The following is a 22,788-nucleotide window of genomic DNA, read 5'->3' on the forward strand; positions in this document are numbered from 1 at the left end:
CAAAATCTGATCGAGATACAAAATCGTAATAAGGAGGTAATCTTCATCTGGATCCCGTCACATATTGGTATTAGAGGCAATGAAGAAGCAGATAAGTGTGCGCGTGAAGCCGTCAACTCAGCTGACTCTACTATCGTGCAATATGTGACAACTAGTGACGTTTCAAGTGTTATCAAATCGCGTATCCTAAGTGAGTGGCAAAACCGGTGGCAATTTTCAGTGTCTAATCTTTGGAATATTAAACCATGGACATGTTTCCCCACCAAAAGAAGGGATCAAGTGACAATAACCCGCCTTAGGTTAGGTCATACCAGTGGCACACATAAGTTCTTAATAACAAAAGAACCTGAACCGAAATGTGATCAGTGTAACGTTAAACTCTCGGTAAAACATATAATTGTAGACTGTCCAGTTTTCTCCACAGCAAGAAGAATTTACGGTATTCCAACAAACTTAGAGAAAGCGCTTGGTGCAAATTATTCGTTCACAAATATGTTAAACTATTTAAAAGCTATTAATTTTGTAAATATATAATATTTAATATTGTAAATCTGCTCTTCGCTAATAATCTTCGGGTTGATGCGAATTTCTCAATAAAAAAATCAAGTAAATCGATGAAGTAGGATGGAATTCGGAGCCAAATACCCTCATTGACTGCCCTATAGCTAGAAGAACGGGGACTATGGATCTATTGGCAGTAGAAAGAAAGACAGAAGGCCAAAGACAAAGAAGAAGATCTCCAATACGATGGGTAGACCAAACGAAGACTCTGGTGTGAATTCCCAAATGGAGCTGGCTGTTTGGCACAGTATCTCAGTAAATGGACACACCAACTGACAATATTTAGAGTGTTACCACACCCTGACAAGGACTCAAGAAATGTGGAGGAGGAAATGCAAACGTGTTTTTACATCATGTGAATTTTCAGCTGTACATAAAAAGAGAGAGTATTAAAATATTTCCAACTACAAAATTTGATCAAATCACTAAAGTTTGAAAATTATAGGGTCCGGACCTACTTGTGAACTTGTTAATTCTATTTTTTAAATTTTGTAATATTAGCGTAACAAACTTTGATAGCTGTTATAAATAATTCTTTGACAGATGAAAATGTTTGTGGGAGATGGCGCAGAATAAATGACTTAAGCGCATATCGCCGCCATCTTGAAAAATTTTTGTCAGGTTCGACCGCTCCAACCCCTAGTGGCGCTTGTGCCAAATCTTGTACCGGTGTGGAGTTAAATGCGGTTTTGCGTCAGGTATTAAGTTAGTGTCAATTTTTCTACGTAAAGGGGGGAAATTAGACATTTTCCAGGAGTGGAAAATTGTACAGTGGAGCACAAACAGAGGGAGGATTCGATCGCCGGCGCAGACTAGTAACAAACGATCAATATAAGCTCTCCTCCCCACGTCGCAACCTCGCCTCTAGCAGTTCCGAGTTTCCAACACGAGCGGCGTCTGATAGTAATAGCAATAGCAGTCATTATATTCTCAACACTGGTAAGGTCCGGACCGAGCTGTGAACTGTGAATGTTGGTGTTTGACACATACCTAACCTATGTTTTTCTTGGACTTTAAAATTTTTGGTGAATTAAATTTCACCTAATTTTGTGTTGGCTTTCTAAGAACCAAGTTTTAATTTTTTATTTTTTTGTTTTCCAAGTGATGATAATTGATGCAATGAGAGTTCACACCCTTTTTGCACTTTTTATTCATGTGACACATTTTTCCTTGTAAGTTGAACATTTTTTTTCTATAATAATTTGGGTCATATGCCTTAAAATTTTAAAATTAAATTTTGTTTACTTAAAAACACAAATGCTTTACCACCTTAAACAGAAAATACTTGCACATTACTTTGACATGTTTTGTTCTTGTAAACAAACCTAAAATTTAAAATAGCGAAGTACTATTTCAAGTTTTCAGGTAAGTAAACAAATTTTAGCGAATTTTGTACTTTTGGGTGCGATTTGTTTTAAATTACCAATTTTTTTATAATTTAAAAAAATTTGTTTATATAATATTCCATGCTCACGTGGTATTACAGGTCATTGACTGTTATATCTAATCAAACCAACAAACATTTATCTATATTTAAGTTATATTTATATTAAAATAAAATACATAAGGTACTTAGGTGCGGTGTCCCTAGCAATTCCCGGACTTGTTTAGCTACTCTTACATAACCTAAAAGGGAATGAATGGTGGATACGTTTTGTAACGATATTTATGACTTGTTTATAGATTTGTTTATTTTTTATTAATGACATGATATATGTTTCTTAGGGGGGACTAATACTAAACGCTTTAGGTTCATGCACTAATTAATTTATATTTTATTTTTTATTTACATTATTTGTTTTATATAGGTATTAAATATTTAATTAATAATTAGTTTTTTCGAAAAATTACCCTCAGGCAATTAGTCATATCATGCTTTAATTATTTATTCCATACCTCGATAACTATTAGCATTTTCAGAAAATAATTTTATTGGTTTTCATTGCTTACATATTTTTCTATTAATAAGTAATATATTATAGGTAGACTTATTCTGTGATTTTTAATTAATTTATTCTGGCAATTAACTATATATAAAAAATTCGAAATTTATTTGAATGAAAATTACTTCCAAAAATATAATTTTTTGAAAAAAGAAATAATTTTTTATGGCAGAAAAATTATTTTGTTTTTGGAACTTTAAAACAAAATTTAAATTAAAAAAAATAGCATTTTGACATGCAATGCTGGAGCATTTTACTAAATAGTTCATTTGTTGATATGGCATTTATAGCCTGATTTGATTTCAATTTTAATACATACATGTAAATAATTTTAAATTGGTTTGAGATTATTATCTTTTTAAAATCTAAGTTTAAGTTAATCGAAATGATATTGGCAAAAAATTTACTTTTTAATTAATGGTATCATTCTTTGAACATTTAAAAAATGTTAAATGTTGCACACAAATTATTTTATTAAATGCAGGTAAAATTAGTTTATATAAAAGTTTTCAATGTTTTTTAGAAAATTTATGTAAAATACTTTTATTGTTTATGTATATATTATAATACATAGTTTATTCAAACAATTATAAATATGTTTACAATTTATTTTGTTTTGTCTTTTATTTATTTTTATCTTATTTATTATTATCTTACATGAAAGTTATCTTATAAAATTTTGTGTAAAGCCTCCTGGTCAAAAAATATTTTTTATTTGTTAATTTTTTAGCAGCTGTTTATTTTTTTTTAATTATTGTTGCTTTTTTGCATTTAGTCGTTGTTTTTTTTGAATTTCGTTGGCATTGTTTAGTTATAAAAACATTTTTATTGATTACTATTTTTCCTATATTTGTAAAATATGAATTACGAAATTAAAATTTGAACTATACTTCCCTCCAAATAGTTTTTGAAAACTTGTTAATTTATGTATAAAGTGTTTTTTAATAATGTCCATTAACATAAATATTTTGCAAGCTGATAATTTTTGTCGCATTAAAAAGTTGCTATAGGACCAGTTTTTCTATTTAATTCACCATTTAATTATATTTATTAGCATTGGGATTTAAAACTGTCCACAAACTCTTGAACTTTAATAATGGCATTTATATAACAATTCGTTAAATTTGAAGGTTTTTGTTGTTTATTTAGATGAACATATGAACAATCATTGTTGCTAAATTTTTTTTTTAATTTTGAGTATACCAACCAATATGTTGACGTCTTAAGAAATACATTTTTGCACATACCTAAAAAATTAACAAAATAACTTTTCTGAACATTTGAAATGCATCAGGAATTACTTCTTTTATATACATACATTATATATATATATATATATATATATATATATATATATATATATATATATATATATATATATATATATGTATAATTATTAAATAATATACATTGCACACAAAAAAAGATATTCAAGTTTTTTTTTCATATAAATATATTAACAATATCATCGAAAAAGAGTATGAATTTATACCGGGTGCTCCAAAAAGACTGCTATACCAAAGTTATATTTTTTTCTATAAAACACCCCATATTTTGTTGATACTTTTAAATTGGCTTTATTTTTATAACAGTTCCCTATACCTAAATACAGGGTGTTTCAATTTAGTTCGATTTTTCCAAGAATGTAATGTTTTAGAGAAAATTAAATATCTACAAATCTGACAATTAGGGACAAATTTGTTTTTGGTCTTAACACAAAAGATTAATTAACCTATTTAAACATATATTTATTATAACAATTTTTTTACAGGGGGTTCCAAATTCTAGATTAGTCTACTAGCACATTCAAGCTATAGTAACGTACTTGTTTTAAATAGAATACCCTGTATTGCACTTTCCTGTTGTACATTGTGTAAAAAATGTTTTACCTTTATATACCGCTAAATAAAAAACCAAAGCGAAAAACTGCAAGTCCAAACCTGGCAACAACAAATTAAGCAGAATTAAAATTCAATTTTGAAACCTGTTTGTCGTTAATGAAAAATGGCCAACAAAAATACCATAAAAGAGTTTTTTATTGAATTATTTTTTAAGTTGTTTATCACATTAAATCTAAAGTGCATTCGGTGAATTACTCTTTTAACAGGTAACCTGATAGCCAGTATATTCATCAATCAACGCTGATAGTATCATCAGTAAAAAATGGAAAACATGGAAATTTAAAAAAAAATAATAAATTATTTAAAATTTCTACGTACTAGAGATGTTGAAAAAGTAACTATTCGTTACAAAGTACTCGTTACTTACGAAGGCCGAAAGTAACGATTACTATACAAAGAGGTAAATCGTTACTTTGATTACTTTGATTACTCTGATTACTTCGTACCAATCATATCAGAGCCAGTACCTATTTTGATTGTGAGTACCTCTTGTATCTACTCGCTTGATATCGGAGTCGGACAGATATTCCACGAGTGTTCGGTATCAGTACAGTTAACTAAAATTTTATCTATGAAGGGCGAAGGCTATGAAGAGTGTTACAGGATTACAGGGCGCTGAGAAGTAGCTGAAACAGAGGGAGGTATATAATTTAACAAAGCATGCACCCAGAAACAGATGCTAGTTCTATTTGAAAATAAAAATGCAACACATTAGATTTTAATAATAAATACACCCTATTCTTATCAGGCCTAGAAAAAAATAGCTTAGATTGACCGGAAAATATGTAGAAATGATAATATTTCTAGACTATGATCATCAACTTTAATTTTACATGTAGGTATGGGATTGTTTTTATTAAAACAGGGCTTTTAACAATAAAAACACAGGAATACATCTATTTTTAAATATAGTAGGTACATAGAGACTTTTTGCATTGGAACTTTTTGCATTGTATTTAGGATTATATAGACGTCTGGAAAAAAGTCTACAATACAAAAATAGGTGGAAATGTATTATTACATTTTAAAGTGTATAAAACGCATCGAAAAATGCATAAACATGTTAAAATCAGTATATTAAGGGCCATATTTTCCTATTTCTGGGTATTTGGTGTCACTGAACACGAATTTGCAATCAGAACCGACCTCCGAAGCACCTGGGTGCCCAGGGTACTGCTAAGGTACGTCATCTAGAGTTTCGAGGGTTTGTTTTTGGCACTTAATTGATGCAAACAGATTACTCGAGATTACTGATATTGTGCAGCAGCAATAACAGAACAATTACATATCATTTAATTTCTATCCATTAAATAGATCGGTGAAGGTCGTTATATCGGATCTTATACTTATACGAAATACTGAGAAATGCGATTCTCGACATGATTACCGGTACTCAAATACAAGAGTAATCATAGTAATCAAAGTATCCTACTGATACTAATACAAAATATGTACTGAGAAATGCGATTCTCGATATGATTACCGGTACTCAAATACAAAAGTAATCAAAGTAACGTATACTTTAAATGATTACTTTATACAAAAGTAACGATTTGTAACGAATACTCGAAAGTAACTATAATCAACATCACTACTACGTACCGTTACACTTACAGTTATAACAAGAATTGAATTAGAGTAAAGAAAACGCAAGTATCACTTTTCGATAATGTGTATTGCCACCACGTTTGTGGATGGTAACGTTATTCGATCTGACATAGAACTGATTACTTTTTAGATGTCCCTTTGACGAAAAGTGATTCATTCCTCAATAAGAGGCATTTGAAACTCTTAACATATTATTAGAGCAGGTATGCGACGTCTTGCACGCCTTTGGGCATGCCCCTTATTTGCTCAAAAGGACTAAGGTCCGGGCTGTGAGTATAACAGCCCATTTTTTGGAATAACAACCTCTTTAACATACTGTATTACAATAAGAGAATGTTGCCTTGCATTATGTAGGATCTCAGTTATGCATCTGTGTGCTGTTAATGCTCCTGTCTCAATCAGAACGTTATTCGTGTGTGCCTCAAAATAAATCCCAGTTTACAGGACAATTCAGCCATAGGGAAAACTCTATTTTATCTGGCTATTCTCTTCCTTTTGGAAGTCGTACCGTTCTTATCTCTGCACAGTCGAACGACTAATATTTAATTGTCTTGACACATACCTTTGGCTTAAATTGATTTTCAGCAATATAACAATCTGAACAGCTTTTTGATATTCTTTCATCGTTATTAAGAAATATACTTTACTGTAATGAGGCCAATATAACACTAATATTATCTCTAAAACCCTTTCGAATAGAATAAATAATACTACAATACTTATTCATAGAGTTCTCGAAATGATCATTTCAGTGAAGCTTTCTTCATCCGTAAATAATGAGTTCTGAGAATTTGTTTATTTCCTTTATGCTCAGAGTAGCTTCAGCCACTTTCCAGGTATATAATTTTAATTTGCTAGATAATTTTTTTTTATTAAAGATGTGAAAAGTTAGCAGCAATACGAATATTCATTTTCATATTCATTTGATCTATTAAATCAGTTTAAATTTTTTAATCAGTTATTAGGGGTTTCATATAAGTAGGTACAATAAGACACTTTTTCATTAAAGACTTAAGAATATTTTATGCTTTTTGTTGATGTTTATTGCAAATTATCAAAAAAAAAACAATTTAAATGGATTCATGATTATCTAAGAGCATTTTTAGATTAACATAGATATCAATAAAAGCAGCAACATTAAATCTTCGGATTAACAAGGGTCTACACAACCTACCTCTATATTTGGCGCATTTGGCGGCTAAATGGCGCTACATAATTTGTAGCACCATCCCATAAGCATAATGGAAATACGAATGCAAAGATTGCATTTATCTCAAAACTTCGTTTTTGGGGTTAGGCCACTGTTGCTCTGAGGGCCTCAATTATGGCTAAACTTTAACTCGGCAAATCTTAATTGAAAAATATTACATAATATAAGTCTTGTTAAAAAATGCAAAAATGTAGATACGCATATTTTAACTGAAGCTAAAAAAATCTTTTGTGTGCAAAATAGCACACAAATGCAAGGTTAAAAAATTATCCTGTTATTTTAAGTGTATACTTGTTCTGGGGATATCGTTTCTATTTACCTAAACTTTCATTAAAAAACTCCCATCTGACAAGAATTGCATTTTACTTTTGTTTATTGAATCGGGCTATACTTTCGAACTTCCGAATCTCTGTCAGAAAATAATGATACCATGCGATTAATATTTTTTATAATATCCATAAATCTAGTTTACTTTCAATATCGTCATCAAATTCTAATTTTCAGCACCATCATAATTAATAATAACACAGGCCAACGATGAAAAAACTTTTTTGATAAGATTACCTGTATCTTATGTATTTAGTGGGCTGAGTACGAAAATCATATCAAAAATGCTGTATCACCCACCATTATTTCACAATTTAACATTTAAAATTGCATAATTACCTTTGAAACCAAGATGACTACTAAGGAAAGAGAAGCTTGTATTGCATTAAAAAAAAGTTGTAACCAAGTTTATAGTGTAATGTGAAAGACCTTAACTACGAGCTTATATCTGTATAAGCCTGTATCTTATGTATTTTAGTGGGCTGAGTACGAGAATCATATTAAAAATGCTGTATCACCCACCATTCTTTCACAATTTAACATTTAAAATTGCATAAATACCTTTGAAACCAAGATGACTACTAAGGAAAGCGGCGGGTGTAATTTCCTCACCAAAATAATCTTATACCTGAGTTTGGAAGGGTATGTCATAATCCGACAGGTATTTTCCTCACCAAAACTGAAATGGTTGTTTCAGGTAGATTTTACTAAAAGGCATTCAAGGAAATTATTTATCTACTATAAAATTATAGTAGGTACCTATAATAATTAATTAATTAATTTTATAGTATTTTATTTTTAGTAATAATTGGAATTTTGACAAAAATGGCATGTTTAATACTTTTAATAGAAAGTAATCGCGGTATTTGAAAATTTAATTTTTTATAAGGTGAAAGTTTTAGAAAGTGAAGAAGTGTTCTGGAGGCAATAAAATAACTTTTAGTGCGAAATTGAATACTATTGGGGCAAATTTTACAATAACTAGAAGTAGCCTACAACATAATCATGAACCAGATCTGCAGAAGATAGATCTAAAAATTGTTTCTAACTCTTGTAAACGTAAAGCCGAAGAGAATATACTGAAAAACCGCCAAAAATCATTCGCCAAGAGCTTGCAGCTAATTTGTCTGAAACAATTACTACGATTGATTTCTGTTACATAAGAAAAATATATATAATTTATCGACGAAAATGATGCCTGGTCGACTTCCTTCCAATTTTGATGAGGTTCAAGAATTTGTGAAGAGCTGTGCTCAAAAAACAACCAAGGAGGAAAATTTTCTCTTTATAAACTGTGTCAAAAGTAAGATAACTGTATTTAGTTGTGAATGTGAAACAAATATAAGATTTTTAGCAACATTGAACTTTATACAGAGAGGGGCAAAATTATGGAATATATTCATTTTCTCTAAAATGGACGATTTTGGACAAAAAACCCCGAGCCACGTCGATTTTTATTTTTAAATCACAATTTTTTGGGATATCTATATTTCATATTAGTGACGTCATCAATCAATCAATCAATAATTACGTTAATGTTTATATTACTGAATAGAGAATATAACACCCTTTCAAATAAGCTACCACACGACCTATATACCAATTGAAAAAAATCATTGATTACGTGATCACGCACAGTTAGATGACGTTACTACTATGAAAATATAGGCCAAACAATTGTAATTTAAAAATAAAAATCGACCTGTTTCGGGGTTTTTCTCCAAAATCGTCCGTTTTAGAGAAAATTAATTTATTCCATAATTTTGCCCCTCTCGTATATTATATGTATGGCACAATTACCGTACCACATATTATTTGCAATTATTCACTATTCATGGGCCAATTAATGGGCATTATATTTCTTTATTATACTGTTTACTGTCAAACAAAAAAAAACAGAAACTTAAAACAATCTTTTCTATTTGTTAAAATCAGAAATTTTTAAAGCTCTCGAAATTGAGTTTAATCCTAGTAAAGTTTTTGTAGATTTTGAATAGGCTATATTTATACATAATGCAATCATTCAAATGTGTAAAAAACACTGAAATACATGATTGAAGATTTCAACTAAGTACATCAAACTTGGTATAGAAAATTCAGTCTCTTGATTTAACATCAGAATATACAGTTGAGTCCGCGAGTCTTTACACGTGCGTCATCATTTAAAGCATACGAAATAAGTCAGAAATTTACTAAACGCAATAGCAAGTGACAGAAAGTGGGTATTATATCGATCACGGGTTATAGTATAGAATTTGACGTTATCAAATGAATAGAATGTCAAATTTAAGTTTTGCTTTAAAATTTTGGTGCATAATTTCAGCTACATTCGAAGTAGCTTAATAAATTATTTTATTATCATTGATTAATAAATGAATAAACAATTTGTAAAAAATTCAATGACATTTTCTTTTTGTTATTTTATTCACTTTGACGGAACATTTAACACAAGCATATCTTGTACGTTGTCAAAATTTATCGTAGAATAACATAAACTTATTTATCATAAAATTTCTAATTCCAATATAAAATTAGTTGTGAAAACAACTGATGATATATTATAAAAAACTTCAAAATGCAAAAATTCGACAAAATAACAGCAAAAAGTTCAACAAACTGACGGCCACAAAAGTAAACAAACCAAAACGTCAGAAATTCTACTTAAAATAATATGTGAAAACATTCCCAATCGTCTTTCTTTGTATCTGTCTCTTTTCAATGCACTGAGTCTAAATCGTTCATAAAAATAACATGTGTTTTTACTTAATAGCATGCGGCAGCTGGTTTGTCATTAGATTCATGCGTGGAAGAGAATGATGCTAGATAAAAAGTATGTGTTGTATCTCGCCAGGTAATAATGACGCACGGGTAAAGACTCGCGAACTCAACTGTACAAATGATTCTGAAGTAGGCTCAAACATACTTTTGGCCTTATATTATATAAAACCAGAAGACGTATCAGATTGTTGTGTGTTTGATTTAATGTCATGCAAACTATAAAATGAATTTTTTTTATTACTGCAGTCTGCAAGTAAGCTGAGAAAAATGTAGAAAATTTACGTACGACTGGTCTATTATTTGACAAATAATGACATTATTTCGAAGTCTATTAAGTACGATATAACGCCAAAGGGGGTGTTATAGAAAAATAACGTCCTAGGGCCTATTAAATTTAAATAACGAGTTAAATACTGTCAAGTTGACAAATAAAACTCTTAGGGCCGATTGTTCGAACGCTAATCAACAATGATCATTATTAAATATTTAATTACTGTCACCAAAACTGTCAATGTCAACTTTGTTTGGGTTGCTGAAAACATAATTAATTACAATTATGAGATTTATTATTAATTATGTGAATAATTATTGTTATATTAATCGATTATAGTCTCAGAATTGTAATTAATTATGTTTTGACAACCCAAACAAAATTGACATTGACAGTAATTAATTATTTGATAATCAACATTGATCACTATCAAATACTTAATTACTGTCAATGTCAACTTTGGTTGGGTTGCCGAAAACATAATTATTGATGACAATTATGAAATTAGTTAATCAATTATGTTAATAATTGGTATGTTAATTGACTAACTAATCTCATAATTATAATTAACTATGTTTTCAGCAACCCAACCAAAGTTGACATTGACAGTTGTGACAGTAATTAAATATTTGATAGTGATCAATGTTGATTAGCGTTCGAACAACCGGCTCTAAGTAAAACTATGTTTACCACAATTACGTTACGACTATTTCTGGTAAATGTACTTATTCGAAAACTAATTTATTCAAAATTTATTCAAATTTTTTGCATATAAAGAATAATTTAGTCGGACATTAAACGTTGAAGGCATCACGGGTATTATAATAATAAAATAATAACGCTTTCGGTCAACGTATATACCTCGGGCCCAAGGCCCTCGGTCTATACACTATTGACCTCAAGCGTTATTATCCTTATAATACCCTTGGTACCTTAATAACTATAATAAGTTATCAGTCTAATCAAATGACTATAATGGATTTTGTAAAGTGTGTTTCTTATTATAGTAAATAATAAATAATAAGTTATACGTTTTGCACATTATCTATATTATAAACTATTATTACAACGTAAGGAAATGAATGTCTTTTATTCGGATTTCGGATGCTTTCATAATAATCATTCTTAAATTACATCTATATTTTTTATTTTATTACCTGAGTGAGTTAGTGAGGAAAATACCTACCGGATTAATACAAACCCTTAAACTTGGTGAGGAAAATACCTGTCGGATTATATGGTTCTACTGGTTGGTGAGGAATTTACCTCCATCCAAGGAAAGAGAAGCTTGTATTGCATTCAAAAAAGTTGTAACCAAGTTTTTAAGTAATGTGAAAGACCTTAACTACGAGCTTATAGTAGCTAATTTATTAGATAAGTTTTTAAAGATATTAGATAAGATTTAAGATTTGGGATGTCTAACGAGCCTAAAAATCCACTTTTGCATAACCATCTTGACTTTTTCCCTGAAAATCTGGGTAATGTCAGTTAAGAACAAGGCGAACGATTCCACTAGGATACCAAGTTGATGTAAAAACGATACCAGGGATTTTGGAACACTAAGATGATGAGTGATTAATGTTGGTCACTTAATCGGGAACAACAGAATGCCTCGCATACGTGAAAAAGCTACTTCAGCAGTTTTACATAAAAAGAGAAAGAAAATACAAAAGCATTGACTCTTGAAATGGTTATACATACCTATACTATTACAAGATAAGGATTAGATAAAAGGTATTCTTCTAATACTGTATCAGTTTAATGTATTTCAGATACATAGAATCTATCTATCCATTTATTTTTAAATTTTATGTTGAGGTTGTTCTTAACATCACGTCAAAAATAAGCAGGAAATCCGTCGTCCAATTGGAGCAACAAGTTTGTTCGCACGCTAAGTGGAAGGTTTTAAGATGGATCCAAAAAACTCGTTTTAAGAAATTTAAAAAAGTTGCTCTATTCAGATTTTCGTCAAAAAAATATGGGTCCCAAACATTAACACTTCATCGATGTTGGCGATCAACAGTAAAATGTTTGTTTACTGTATCATAATAAAATGAAAGCTATGTCTATTAACTAGACGATTATTATGAAAAGTAGGTAGATTCGTCTGTACACAATATATTCTTAAAAAAATCAGGATCTTCTCCAAATTCTAAAGTCTATAAACGAAAAGTTAAACGTTCCTGTTCTGTCTAATGCTGGTGTAGTTGAGTTTTAAACGAATGATAAGTGGTTTTTCTTTTGTATTCTACATACACTCGTTTGACTGATTTCCAATTGACTCGAAATTTTTCACGTACTAGTATTTGGGTATTCCGTAAGAGAAAGCAGGACATCAAGTTCGTTAACGTCATCAAAGATAAATGGTTTATTTTTATTTAACTTTTCGTACCTATGCAACATTACCAGTAGCACGGAATCTATCGAGAAATCTCTCAAAAACGTCCGTTTTTGGGTGTCTTCTATCAGGATACTCTTAAATGTAAACTTTAGAAGCTAAGAGACAATTTTAAAAATATTCCCCAATGCAAAGTAGCATGTCTACTCTTTCATAGATAGCGTGATTATTTATTTTTAGGAACAATTAAATTTGAATGTAATTGGCTCTGCCAAAGCAGAGCAACTTTTTAAGTAAATAAAAATTGAATATCATAAACGGATGTTTATAGTTTTGATAATTACCAGACCGTACTGTCATAAACTGACAATGTCATACAATGACATTAATTAACTACATCTTTTTGTTTTAAAATCGATTTACAGATTAAGAAATTAAATAATTGTAAATTACGCAAAAACTGTGACACCTAGGTATAGGACATCCATATACCATTCGAAAGAGGTAAATTTGTTTAGTATAATTATATATTAATATACATGGTGTTCCATTTAAAATAAGCATCATATGACACATTGAATACTCTAATAATGAAACTGTAAATTTTGAACACCCTGTAGAGAAATGTGTAATAATTAATCATGGAATACATTCAACCAATATCCAACTATTTAAATGTAAAAGCAATGTTTTTATAATTTCTTAAATAACTTGAGAAGAAGCCTTCTTTTAAAACTATACATTTTAAGAAAAGCCAACATAACTCAGTACACTCTGTACATAGGTATAGGGAAGCCTTATGAAACTTTACCTTATTTTTTGCGGCCAATTAAAAATGCAATAAAATACAGGGTGTTCCATAAGAAAAAATATTACTTTGATACGCCGCCATTTATTGGGACTGTATATTTCAAAATAATTTTAAAATGTAGCTTTTATGAACCTACAAACTATTCAATTTAATTTTTTTTCAAATCTTTTACCATTTCGCTGTAATCTTCCGTCCCGTTAGTGGTGACTCACCCTGTATAATGTCTTTTCTAATTATATTAATTTTCTCAAGCCCGTTTTCCAGGAGGAGACTAAAGAGAGTAGATGAAAGAGGGCCACCCTGCCGTACTCCTTCATTAACTAGGAAACTGTCTGATATTTCATTATTTTTCTGCTTATTTCTAGTTCTTCAAGTGATTTATACAGTTCCTTCCTTTCTACTTTATCAAATGCTTGTTTAAAGTCTATAAATAATATCATGGTCGGTTTCTGGTATTGATAGTTTTCCTCTAGTATCTCTTTCAGCAACAAAATCTGATCTGTTGTGCTTCTTCCTTGTCCAAACCCCGCCTGCCTGGTATTTACCAATTATATTCTTCATTCTTTTCACCATCATAATTATTAGCTCGAAAACTGTTTCTGGATCTTGACCTGGTCTAAGGCTCTCTTCCATCACGACCCCGCATATACTTTGTTTTTCCAGATGATTACATTTCGAATCTTCAGGTCTTGTTCCTGTTGTTCTATGTATCTGATTGATTCGCACCTTTGATCTTCTTCATATTGGTGTATGACAGTGTATGTTTAATTAGTATTTATAGAAATAGTAATAGTATTAGTATTTATAGAAACCTACATCGGTTTCACATGGCCATTCCAACGCAATCTTCAGTTTTGTAAATTGTAATGACATTTTGATAGGTATTATTTCATGTATGAATGTTAATAGAGCGTTTTTATATACATTATTTTACTCGTTCTTATATTCAGTTTTGGACATCATCTTGTAGTTGCTGTTGGCTTTGTCTCTTATACAGGGTGTTTGGTAAAGAATGGGCCATAGCTTAACCTTAGATTCCTGAGGTTAAAATAGGTCGATTTAAGCTAACTTACCTTAGTACAATACAAAAGTTGATAATAACTGAAATACAGGGTGTCAAAGTTAAACTTTTATTTTATTTATTTTTGAATATTTCCTGACAGGTATGGGACAATAACACGAAATTTGGTAAGTGGTGCTGGTCCTGAACACCCTGCTAAATTATGTTAAACAAACGTTTCTGACCACTACCAGAGGCGTACGACGGGGGAACGTGAATGGTTGACCCTTCCCAAATTCTACGCCACTGGCGGAATTTTTATTTTAGTGCAATTTTTGATTCTCCAATACTTTCTATGTAAATAACATACTCTTTATTCGTAACGATAAAGCCATTAGTTTTCGAGATATTTGAAGCTAAAAACGAAGGAGAATAATACATTAATCAAAATAAATGTGCCTTTCATTTTTAACTTCAAATATCTCGAAAACTAATGACTTTATCGTTACGAATGAGGAGTGTATTATTTGCATAGAAAGTATTGGAGAATCTAAAAAATATGCTAAAATAGCAGTTACATCAGTGGCGTAGTTTACGAATGAAGAGTATGTTATGTACATATAATCAAAAAATTGCACTAAAATAGCAATTCCGCCAGTGGCGTAGAATTTGGGAAGGGTCAACCATTCACGTTTCCCCGTCCTACGCCTCTAATAGTAGCCAGAAACGTTTGTTTAACATAATTTAGTAGATTGCACAATAGCAGCACCACTTACCAAATTTCGTGTTGTTGTCCCATGCTTGTCAGGAAATATTCAAAAATAAATAAAATAAAAGTTTGACTTTGGCAATGACCCTGTATTTCGGTTACTATCAACTTTTGTACTAAGGTAAGTTAACTTAAATCGACCTATTTTAAACTCAGGAATCTAAGGTTAAGCTATGGCCCATTCTTTACCAAACACCCTGTATGTGTCAAAGCTTTTTTTCATGACCTCTATTTTTTCATTTACGTATTTTCTTCTCTCCTGTAGTTGATCAATATAAATTTTAACTTTAAGATGCACAATCTGGAATTTTTCTCTATCAGTATTTCAGTTGTATAAAATTGTATGGTTCGTATTTGCATTATATCAGTTTGTATCTATCTGAGTTCTTGGATAGTTATTACTAATTTATGTCTATCAACTTGATGGTATTGATGTTGAAGAGCGCCTGGTCTATAGCGGGATTCGGTGTTCCTTGTTGGAATCCTTAAACCGTTTACCTTTTTCTCGTATATTCGTCGTCGTTTGATCAGTCCGGTTTCCGTTCTTTGAGCTCCCGTAACAGTTTTTTTATAGCAGAATTGTTAACCCATCGCCTAGCCCTACCCCTTTATCCGGGCCTTAAAAAACGACTTCCGAGCTAGATTTCCAATTTTGAAATTGAATCGTATTTTTAAAGGACGGAAATCACGTAAAGTAAAGAAAAATGTTTAGAAATCCAACTACAACAAGTATTTGTTTCTTGCCTCCTATATCATTACCATCCTTTCATTTTGTTGTTTCGAGATCCAAAAATATCAAAGATTAAGTAAATTTTTATTTTTATTAAATAATTTATTTGAATATCTTACGCCTACGGTCTTGAAAATATTTATTTGTTTGTGTGACATTTTTACGTTATATTGTAGTTTGATTGTAGTATTTAATTTAATGGGAAATAACCAAAAGTTCAATTTAAAATATATTTATTTTGACGTATCGATTTCCAATTAAAAAATTATTCTCAAAAAACAAAGTACGAATTCCGAAGTGGAAATTAAAACGTCAAAATTGACATATTTAAAATTACAACTTGCGATTAAGTCCCATTAAAAATAGTAGATAATTGGAACAATTTCATTTGGAACATAGGTTGTCTTTTTTCGGACACCAGACATATATATCTGTAATAATAATAATAATATCGTATGGCATTTTTGCCGGGGAGATCCTTTCGGACAGGTTCCGGCGCCATTTACATCTTTAACCCTGTTTCAAGTAACTAGGGTGGATGTACACACTAGCCCAGAGGGACCGACGGCTTAACGTGCTCTCCGAGGCACGGTGAGACGGCTCGTGTCATTTTTAGAAATGAAAAATTGTTTGTCGTTGGCAGGGCTCGAACCCACGTGCACTGGCGTATGAGGCCAGCGATTATGCCGTTGCGCTACGGCCGCTCACATATCATCTGTAAAGTCTAGATCTTCAAGCTGACCGAAAGCATTCCATCTAATTCCTGTTTTATTTCTCGTTGCTTTCTTCATAAGCCAGTCGAATAAGATAAAAAATATGGTTGGATATGACTCCCTGTCTATTGTCTATGTTGATTGGTTCTGTGAGTTTCACATTGTACATAATTTGTGCGGTATAATTTTCATAGAACATTTTGATAATTCTTATATATTTTAATGGAAATACATATCTCTTTAATATTTCCCACATTTTTTCTCTGTTAATCCGGTCAATGGCTTGTCTAAAGTCAATGAAATTTATACAGATTTTGCTCTGCCATTCTATTGTTTGTTCTACAACATTTCTTCGTGTGTTGATATGATCTGTGCATGCTTTATTACTTCTGAAGCCCGCTTGATTTGGTCTTAACAACTGGTCTATAGTTTCTTTCATCCTTTCTAGTATCATCCTTGTCGTGACTGTACTCACTGCAGATAGTAGTGTTAGATAACATTTTACGCCATTTAAAAAAAATCGACAATTACTATTCTTGAGAATACATCAATTTAAACTATTAGACCAGGTAAATTAGCCCAATTTTAATTAAAAACAAAAAAATACCCTTAAATTTTATGATGGAAAATGATAGGTGGGGCTTTAGTAAACAAAATAAAAATAAAACTTCCGGGGGTGATTTTGAGGCGGTTAAAATGAGGTGAAAAAAGTTTGTTTTTATTTCCGGCAACAAATTATACAAAAAAAATTTCAAATACCAAAGTACTGTAAAAATCTTAAAACCTGTTAAAAATCTTAAATCTGTAAAGTTTTGTTATATATTTTTAACATAACCTTAAAAAATACTGAGAAAAATGAAGATTGACGTTTTCGTTTTTTACTTTTAACTTATTTCGGTAGAAGTTTTGATGAAACTAAGGCAAGGTATACTTTAATACGTTCTTATTTATCAAAATTTTTGCTTAGAATCAAAATTATTCGATTTTCTATATTTGAATGTTTATCAATTACGTTTGAATATTTTTGTTTTTAAAGCATTTTTTGATAATAACCCTAACTTTTGACGAGCAGTTTATCTTCTACATCAGGCACAATCCCTAATGCTCTTAGTGTACTGGTCATGCCTCTCTCTTTAGTCCTGACCCCCTGGAGGCATGGGCGCCCATATAAAAATTTTTAGGGTGGGCCAAACGTGAAGATGTTGCACATTACATTTTGTATACATTGGATGACAATATATAGTTAAAAGCACCCTGGCCAGCCAGGGGGGCACGTCCCCCCCTCTGCCCATAGGTATGGGCGCCTATGCCTGGAGGGAGTGTAGTGGTCATCGTGATGTTGTGTCCCATTTTTTATTAATTCATATAGTTTTTTTGCATAATCCTGTAATTTGGTCAATCTATCTTGTTGGGGATCTTTGCATGATCTTCGGCCTTCTGCCTTTCTTTGAATAACAAGTATTTCCATATTTTCTGTGTCTGCTCTCATAACATGTTCAAAGTATTTTAATTGTTGGAGATGGACTTTACTGGAGAGTCGTTGGCTAATTTTAGCTCTCTTAAAATAGAATTATTTGTTCTATGGTCGGTCCAAGGAATTCGTAGCATTCGTCTCCAACAGAACATTTCAGTGGCATCTATTTTTCTTCTTTCCGCTTATTTTTAGGTCCAAGATTCACATCCGTAGGTCAGTATTGGGAATATCAAGCTGTCGGCCAACTTTATTTTTATTGTTCATCAAATGTGCACCCACTACGATATAAACTCGAAATTGATGGGAAAATAAAAAAGTAGGAAGCAACGTTTAGATATCTGGGAATAGATATAACCGGTTACGCAGATGTTGAAGAGAAAGTACGACAACAAAGCTTAAAAGCAAGTAAAGCGGCGGGATCTCTTAATGACACAATCTGGAAGAATAAACACCTAAGACAAGACACAAAAGCAAGAATCTATAAAGTAGCAATTAGACCTATATTGACATACACGTAGGAGACAAGACCTGACACATCTAAAACGAGACGACTACTAGAAACAACCGAAATGAAAATACTTCGACGAATATCAGGGAAAAATCTGTTGGATAGGAGAGAAGCGAAAACATAAGAAGATCATGCAATGTAGAAGACATAAATGGATGGGTGACAAAACGGAAACAGGAGTGGAACGAACACATCAGTAGAATGGCAGAGGATAGGACAGTACAAATATCACGAGATAAGTCACCAAATGGACGAAGAAGTATTGGCAGACCAAGAAAAATATGGTGCGATAATTTAAACAATTTAGGAGGCTAATATTGAAGAAGAAACAGGCTTTAAACCCAACATACAGGAATGAAGAAAAAAAAGAAGATCAAATGTGATTCTTCCATATTTTGGTCAGAACCTCTAAATTTTCATTTGTGCTGGATTCATCCTCGCGGAGATTTAGAACCTCTTAGTGATTTATTTATTTTTTTTAATTTTTTTATTTATTTATTTATTTTTTTTTTAATTTTTTTTATAATATATTTTTTTTATTATTTTTTTTAATCTTTTTTTTTTAATATATAATTTTGCAGTTATAAACTATAAAAACAACAATAACTAAATAATTAAATTTAAATCAAGTTTTTTAAATTGTGCGTTAACACACCTACTGACATTACTGACGAAAATCAATGACATTTTTAGCTTGGCAGAATTACACCCTACCAACCATAGTTCAAAAGAGGTGTTAGACAGGGCTGTGTCTTGTCGCCATCACTGTTTAATGCATACTCAGAGGAAATATTCAAAAAAGCATTAGAAGATGAAGTAGCAGGCATAAAAATAAATGGCCTACCCATATGATATGTGAAATTAGATATGCTGATGATACAAAATACTAATAGCAGAAAGTATTACAGATCTACAAAGAATTTTTGATAAGTTGTTGCAACGATTGAAAAATTTGGTCTGACACTAAACATAAAGAAAACAATATTCGTGATTATATCAAAGAAAACTATTAGAAACATCAATCTACACGTAAATAATAAGACGATAGAACGAGATCAGAATTATAGCTATTTAGGGACAAACATTAATGAAACAAACGATTATACCAAAGAAATCAAAGTTAAAATAGAAAAGGCTAGAAGTGCATTCAATAATATGAAACAGATATTATGTAGTAGAGACCTATGTTCTTTTGCATTGTGTGGAGACAAGGACTCTTAATAACCAATGTCTCAATAGACCCTAAACATTTGAAATGTGGACATATCGAAGAATTCTGAGAATCTCCTGGACAGACAGAAGAACCAATGAAGAAGTAATAAGAAGAATAGAGAACAGCAGGGAGATACTGGATTCCATCAAAATAAGAAAACTACAATATTTGAGTCATATAAAAAATGGTGACAGATATAAACTATTAAAATTAATAATGCAGGGAAAGATTCAACGAAGGCGCAGCGTAGGTAGAAGAAAAATGTACTGGCTGAGAGAAATCTCAGAGAATAGTTTGGATGCAGCTCAACTGAACCATTTCGGGCTGTAGTGTTAAAAGTCAGAATAGCAATGATGATTGCCAACCTTTGTCTCGGAGATGGCACGTAAAGAAGAACCATAGTTAACATTAAAACAACAGTTTTGAGATAGCAACATGACTTCCATATACTCTACGAGGAGCGACAAGAAGAAGATGAAAATATATATTCAGTTACGCTCTCCATGTTTGTTTGTTTTACTATGATTTTGCGGGTTTCTTCTTCGTTTGTCACAGTGTAGGTGGCTATTTTTATCGATCCGTTATTTAACTCTTCCAGTCTGAGATAAGTTGTTCCAGTCTATATTTATAAATATATTATGTTGTCGTGCTTGGCTAAAGAGTTTGGTGACATGGTGTCTTCCTATCCGATACCTAGGTCTATTTTAATGGGTTCAGCTTGTTCCATTAGTTGACCAGATGATGTTGGTTTCTCGATTCTTTCATTCTGTAATACTTTTATATGTATTAATGTAATTCACAATAGCTGGTTGGGGTTCCCCATCCATGTGTGTATACAGTGATGAGCACGCTAATAACCGGCAAAATAGCTCAAAAGATAGAGAACATAATACATTGCGAAACAAAAAGAGACAAAACTAGTGGAGGCGGAAATTATCGTTATAAACGTCTAAAATAACATTACATTACATAGTTTCCCACCTTTAGACGTCTGTGACAGGAGTATTTTATAAAATTCTACTGTCACAGTGACAGTTTTCATACTCCTCTGATACGTCTAAAGGTGGGAAACTATGTAATGTAATGTTATTTTAGACGTTTATAACGATAATTTCCACCTCCACTAGTTTTGTCTCCTTTGTTTCGCAATGTATTATGCTTTCCATCTTTTGAGCTATTTTGAGGGTTATTAGCGCGCTCATCACTGTATATGTAAGGTTTCGACATGATTATTCAAAAGATATTTTTATTTGGTTGTACCTATCTTACGGTACGATATATCCATAGGACATTCCCTATACATAACCATTGGGACGCATCGTGCCGGGAATAAGAACTATCTTTGTCAGTCTATACTCCGTAAAGTACTAGCGAGCTCAAACTGACAGCCTCAGATATGCGGTACTTCTTAATCACTTATTTTGCTCTTATTAAAAAATTTCTTTTTTGCTCGTTTTAAGAGTTTAAGCAAATTTTCTAATTTATCTTCATTATTCTACTCCTAGAATATTATATAGAATGTTATCCTGCCTTCTCTATTATTAAGTCATCTAACCAATGAAAACAGTTCGTTTTTTATTTGATCTGTTATAGGACAGTTTCGAACAGTATAGTGGTAGTTAATTATTTTTTTAATTGAAATATTTTCATTTAACAAAATTTTATATTCGCTTTATTAGTTTTGGCTCTAATGTAGTTTCAGTTTTAAACAACTTTTAATTATCAAAATAATATTATGATGCCGCTATTTTATATTTTGCTGCATAAATAATGCATTTATTAATAATTGATGGATTCGATTTATTATGCATTTATTAATTAACGTACATCCATTTACTATTTAATTAGCGTAATTTTTAATTGGATTTGTCAGTTTGATTAATTATATTCGCTATTTTCTTTTAATTTATCTTTCATCTATTATATGCAATAGTTTTTTGGGATACAAACACATTGAACTAGTAACTTATAAAAAATTTTGAAGCAGATAAGAAAGAAAGAAATATAAATCAATTAATACAAAGACAAATATGGTGGAAATAATCAAGATAAATAAAATAAACGATGCCTTCTAGCAAAGTTTTAGCCAGTTTTAGCCAGTCTTGTACAATCTCCATCCAATTCTCCACACACATAGCTCTTAAGTCTCCTGTTATACCGGGTGTCCACTTATATTTCCCGCCATTTTAACTGCCTATAACTTCTAAACGGCTCAAGATGGAAATATGCGGTTTTCGCTGAAATGTTTTATTTTAGTAAAAGTTTTGTCTGAATGGATTGAATTTTTTGTATCGCTTTCAAATACGAAAAAAGGGCGGATATAAAAAAAACATTGTTGACTTTTTTTTAATAGAACACCCAGTATATTTTTTTGTAAATTGAAAGAAAGATCATTCACCTATCCAGCGATATAAAGTTTTTCAAAATCGGTTGTCAAATCACTGAGTAATTCATTTTTAAAATGAGAGGTGCAACGTGGATATCACATACCTAAATAACATAACTAAACAAATTGATATTATGTTATGTGATTTCCACATTGCATCTCTCATTTTAAAACTTAATTGCTCACTTATTTGACAACCGTTTAAAAAAAATTATATCGCTGGATAGGTAAATGACCGTTTTTTAAA

At 31.1% G+C, this 22,788-nt stretch overlaps 1 protein-coding gene across 4 annotated transcripts in view; it reads left to right on the top strand.

Moving 5' to 3' along the window:
- Positions 1 to 1,347: 1,347 nt before the first annotated feature.
- The window catches only part of LOC114339556 (glutamate-gated chloride channel), a 485,597-nt gene continuing 464,156 nt past the window's right edge, over positions 1,348 to 22,788 (top strand). The window contains exon 1 of one of the 4 annotated variants that reach the window (XM_050641478.1): positions 1,348 to 1,500. Coding sequence is in view for 3 of the 4 variants with exons in the window: in XM_050641473.1 (XP_050497430.1) it covers positions 1,666 to 1,733 (68 nt within the window). In the remaining variant the exon portion in view is untranslated. Of the gene's footprint in view, positions 1,734 to 22,788 lie in introns of all 4 variants that reach the window. The other 3 variants (XM_050641473.1, XM_050641475.1, XM_050641474.1) reach the window with 3 other exon arrangements.

Source organism: Diabrotica virgifera, chromosome 10 (assembly GCF_917563875.1).
Source record: "Diabrotica virgifera virgifera chromosome 10, PGI_DIABVI_V3a".
Classification (NCBI taxonomy): domain Eukaryota; kingdom Metazoa; phylum Arthropoda; class Insecta; order Coleoptera; family Chrysomelidae; genus Diabrotica; species Diabrotica virgifera.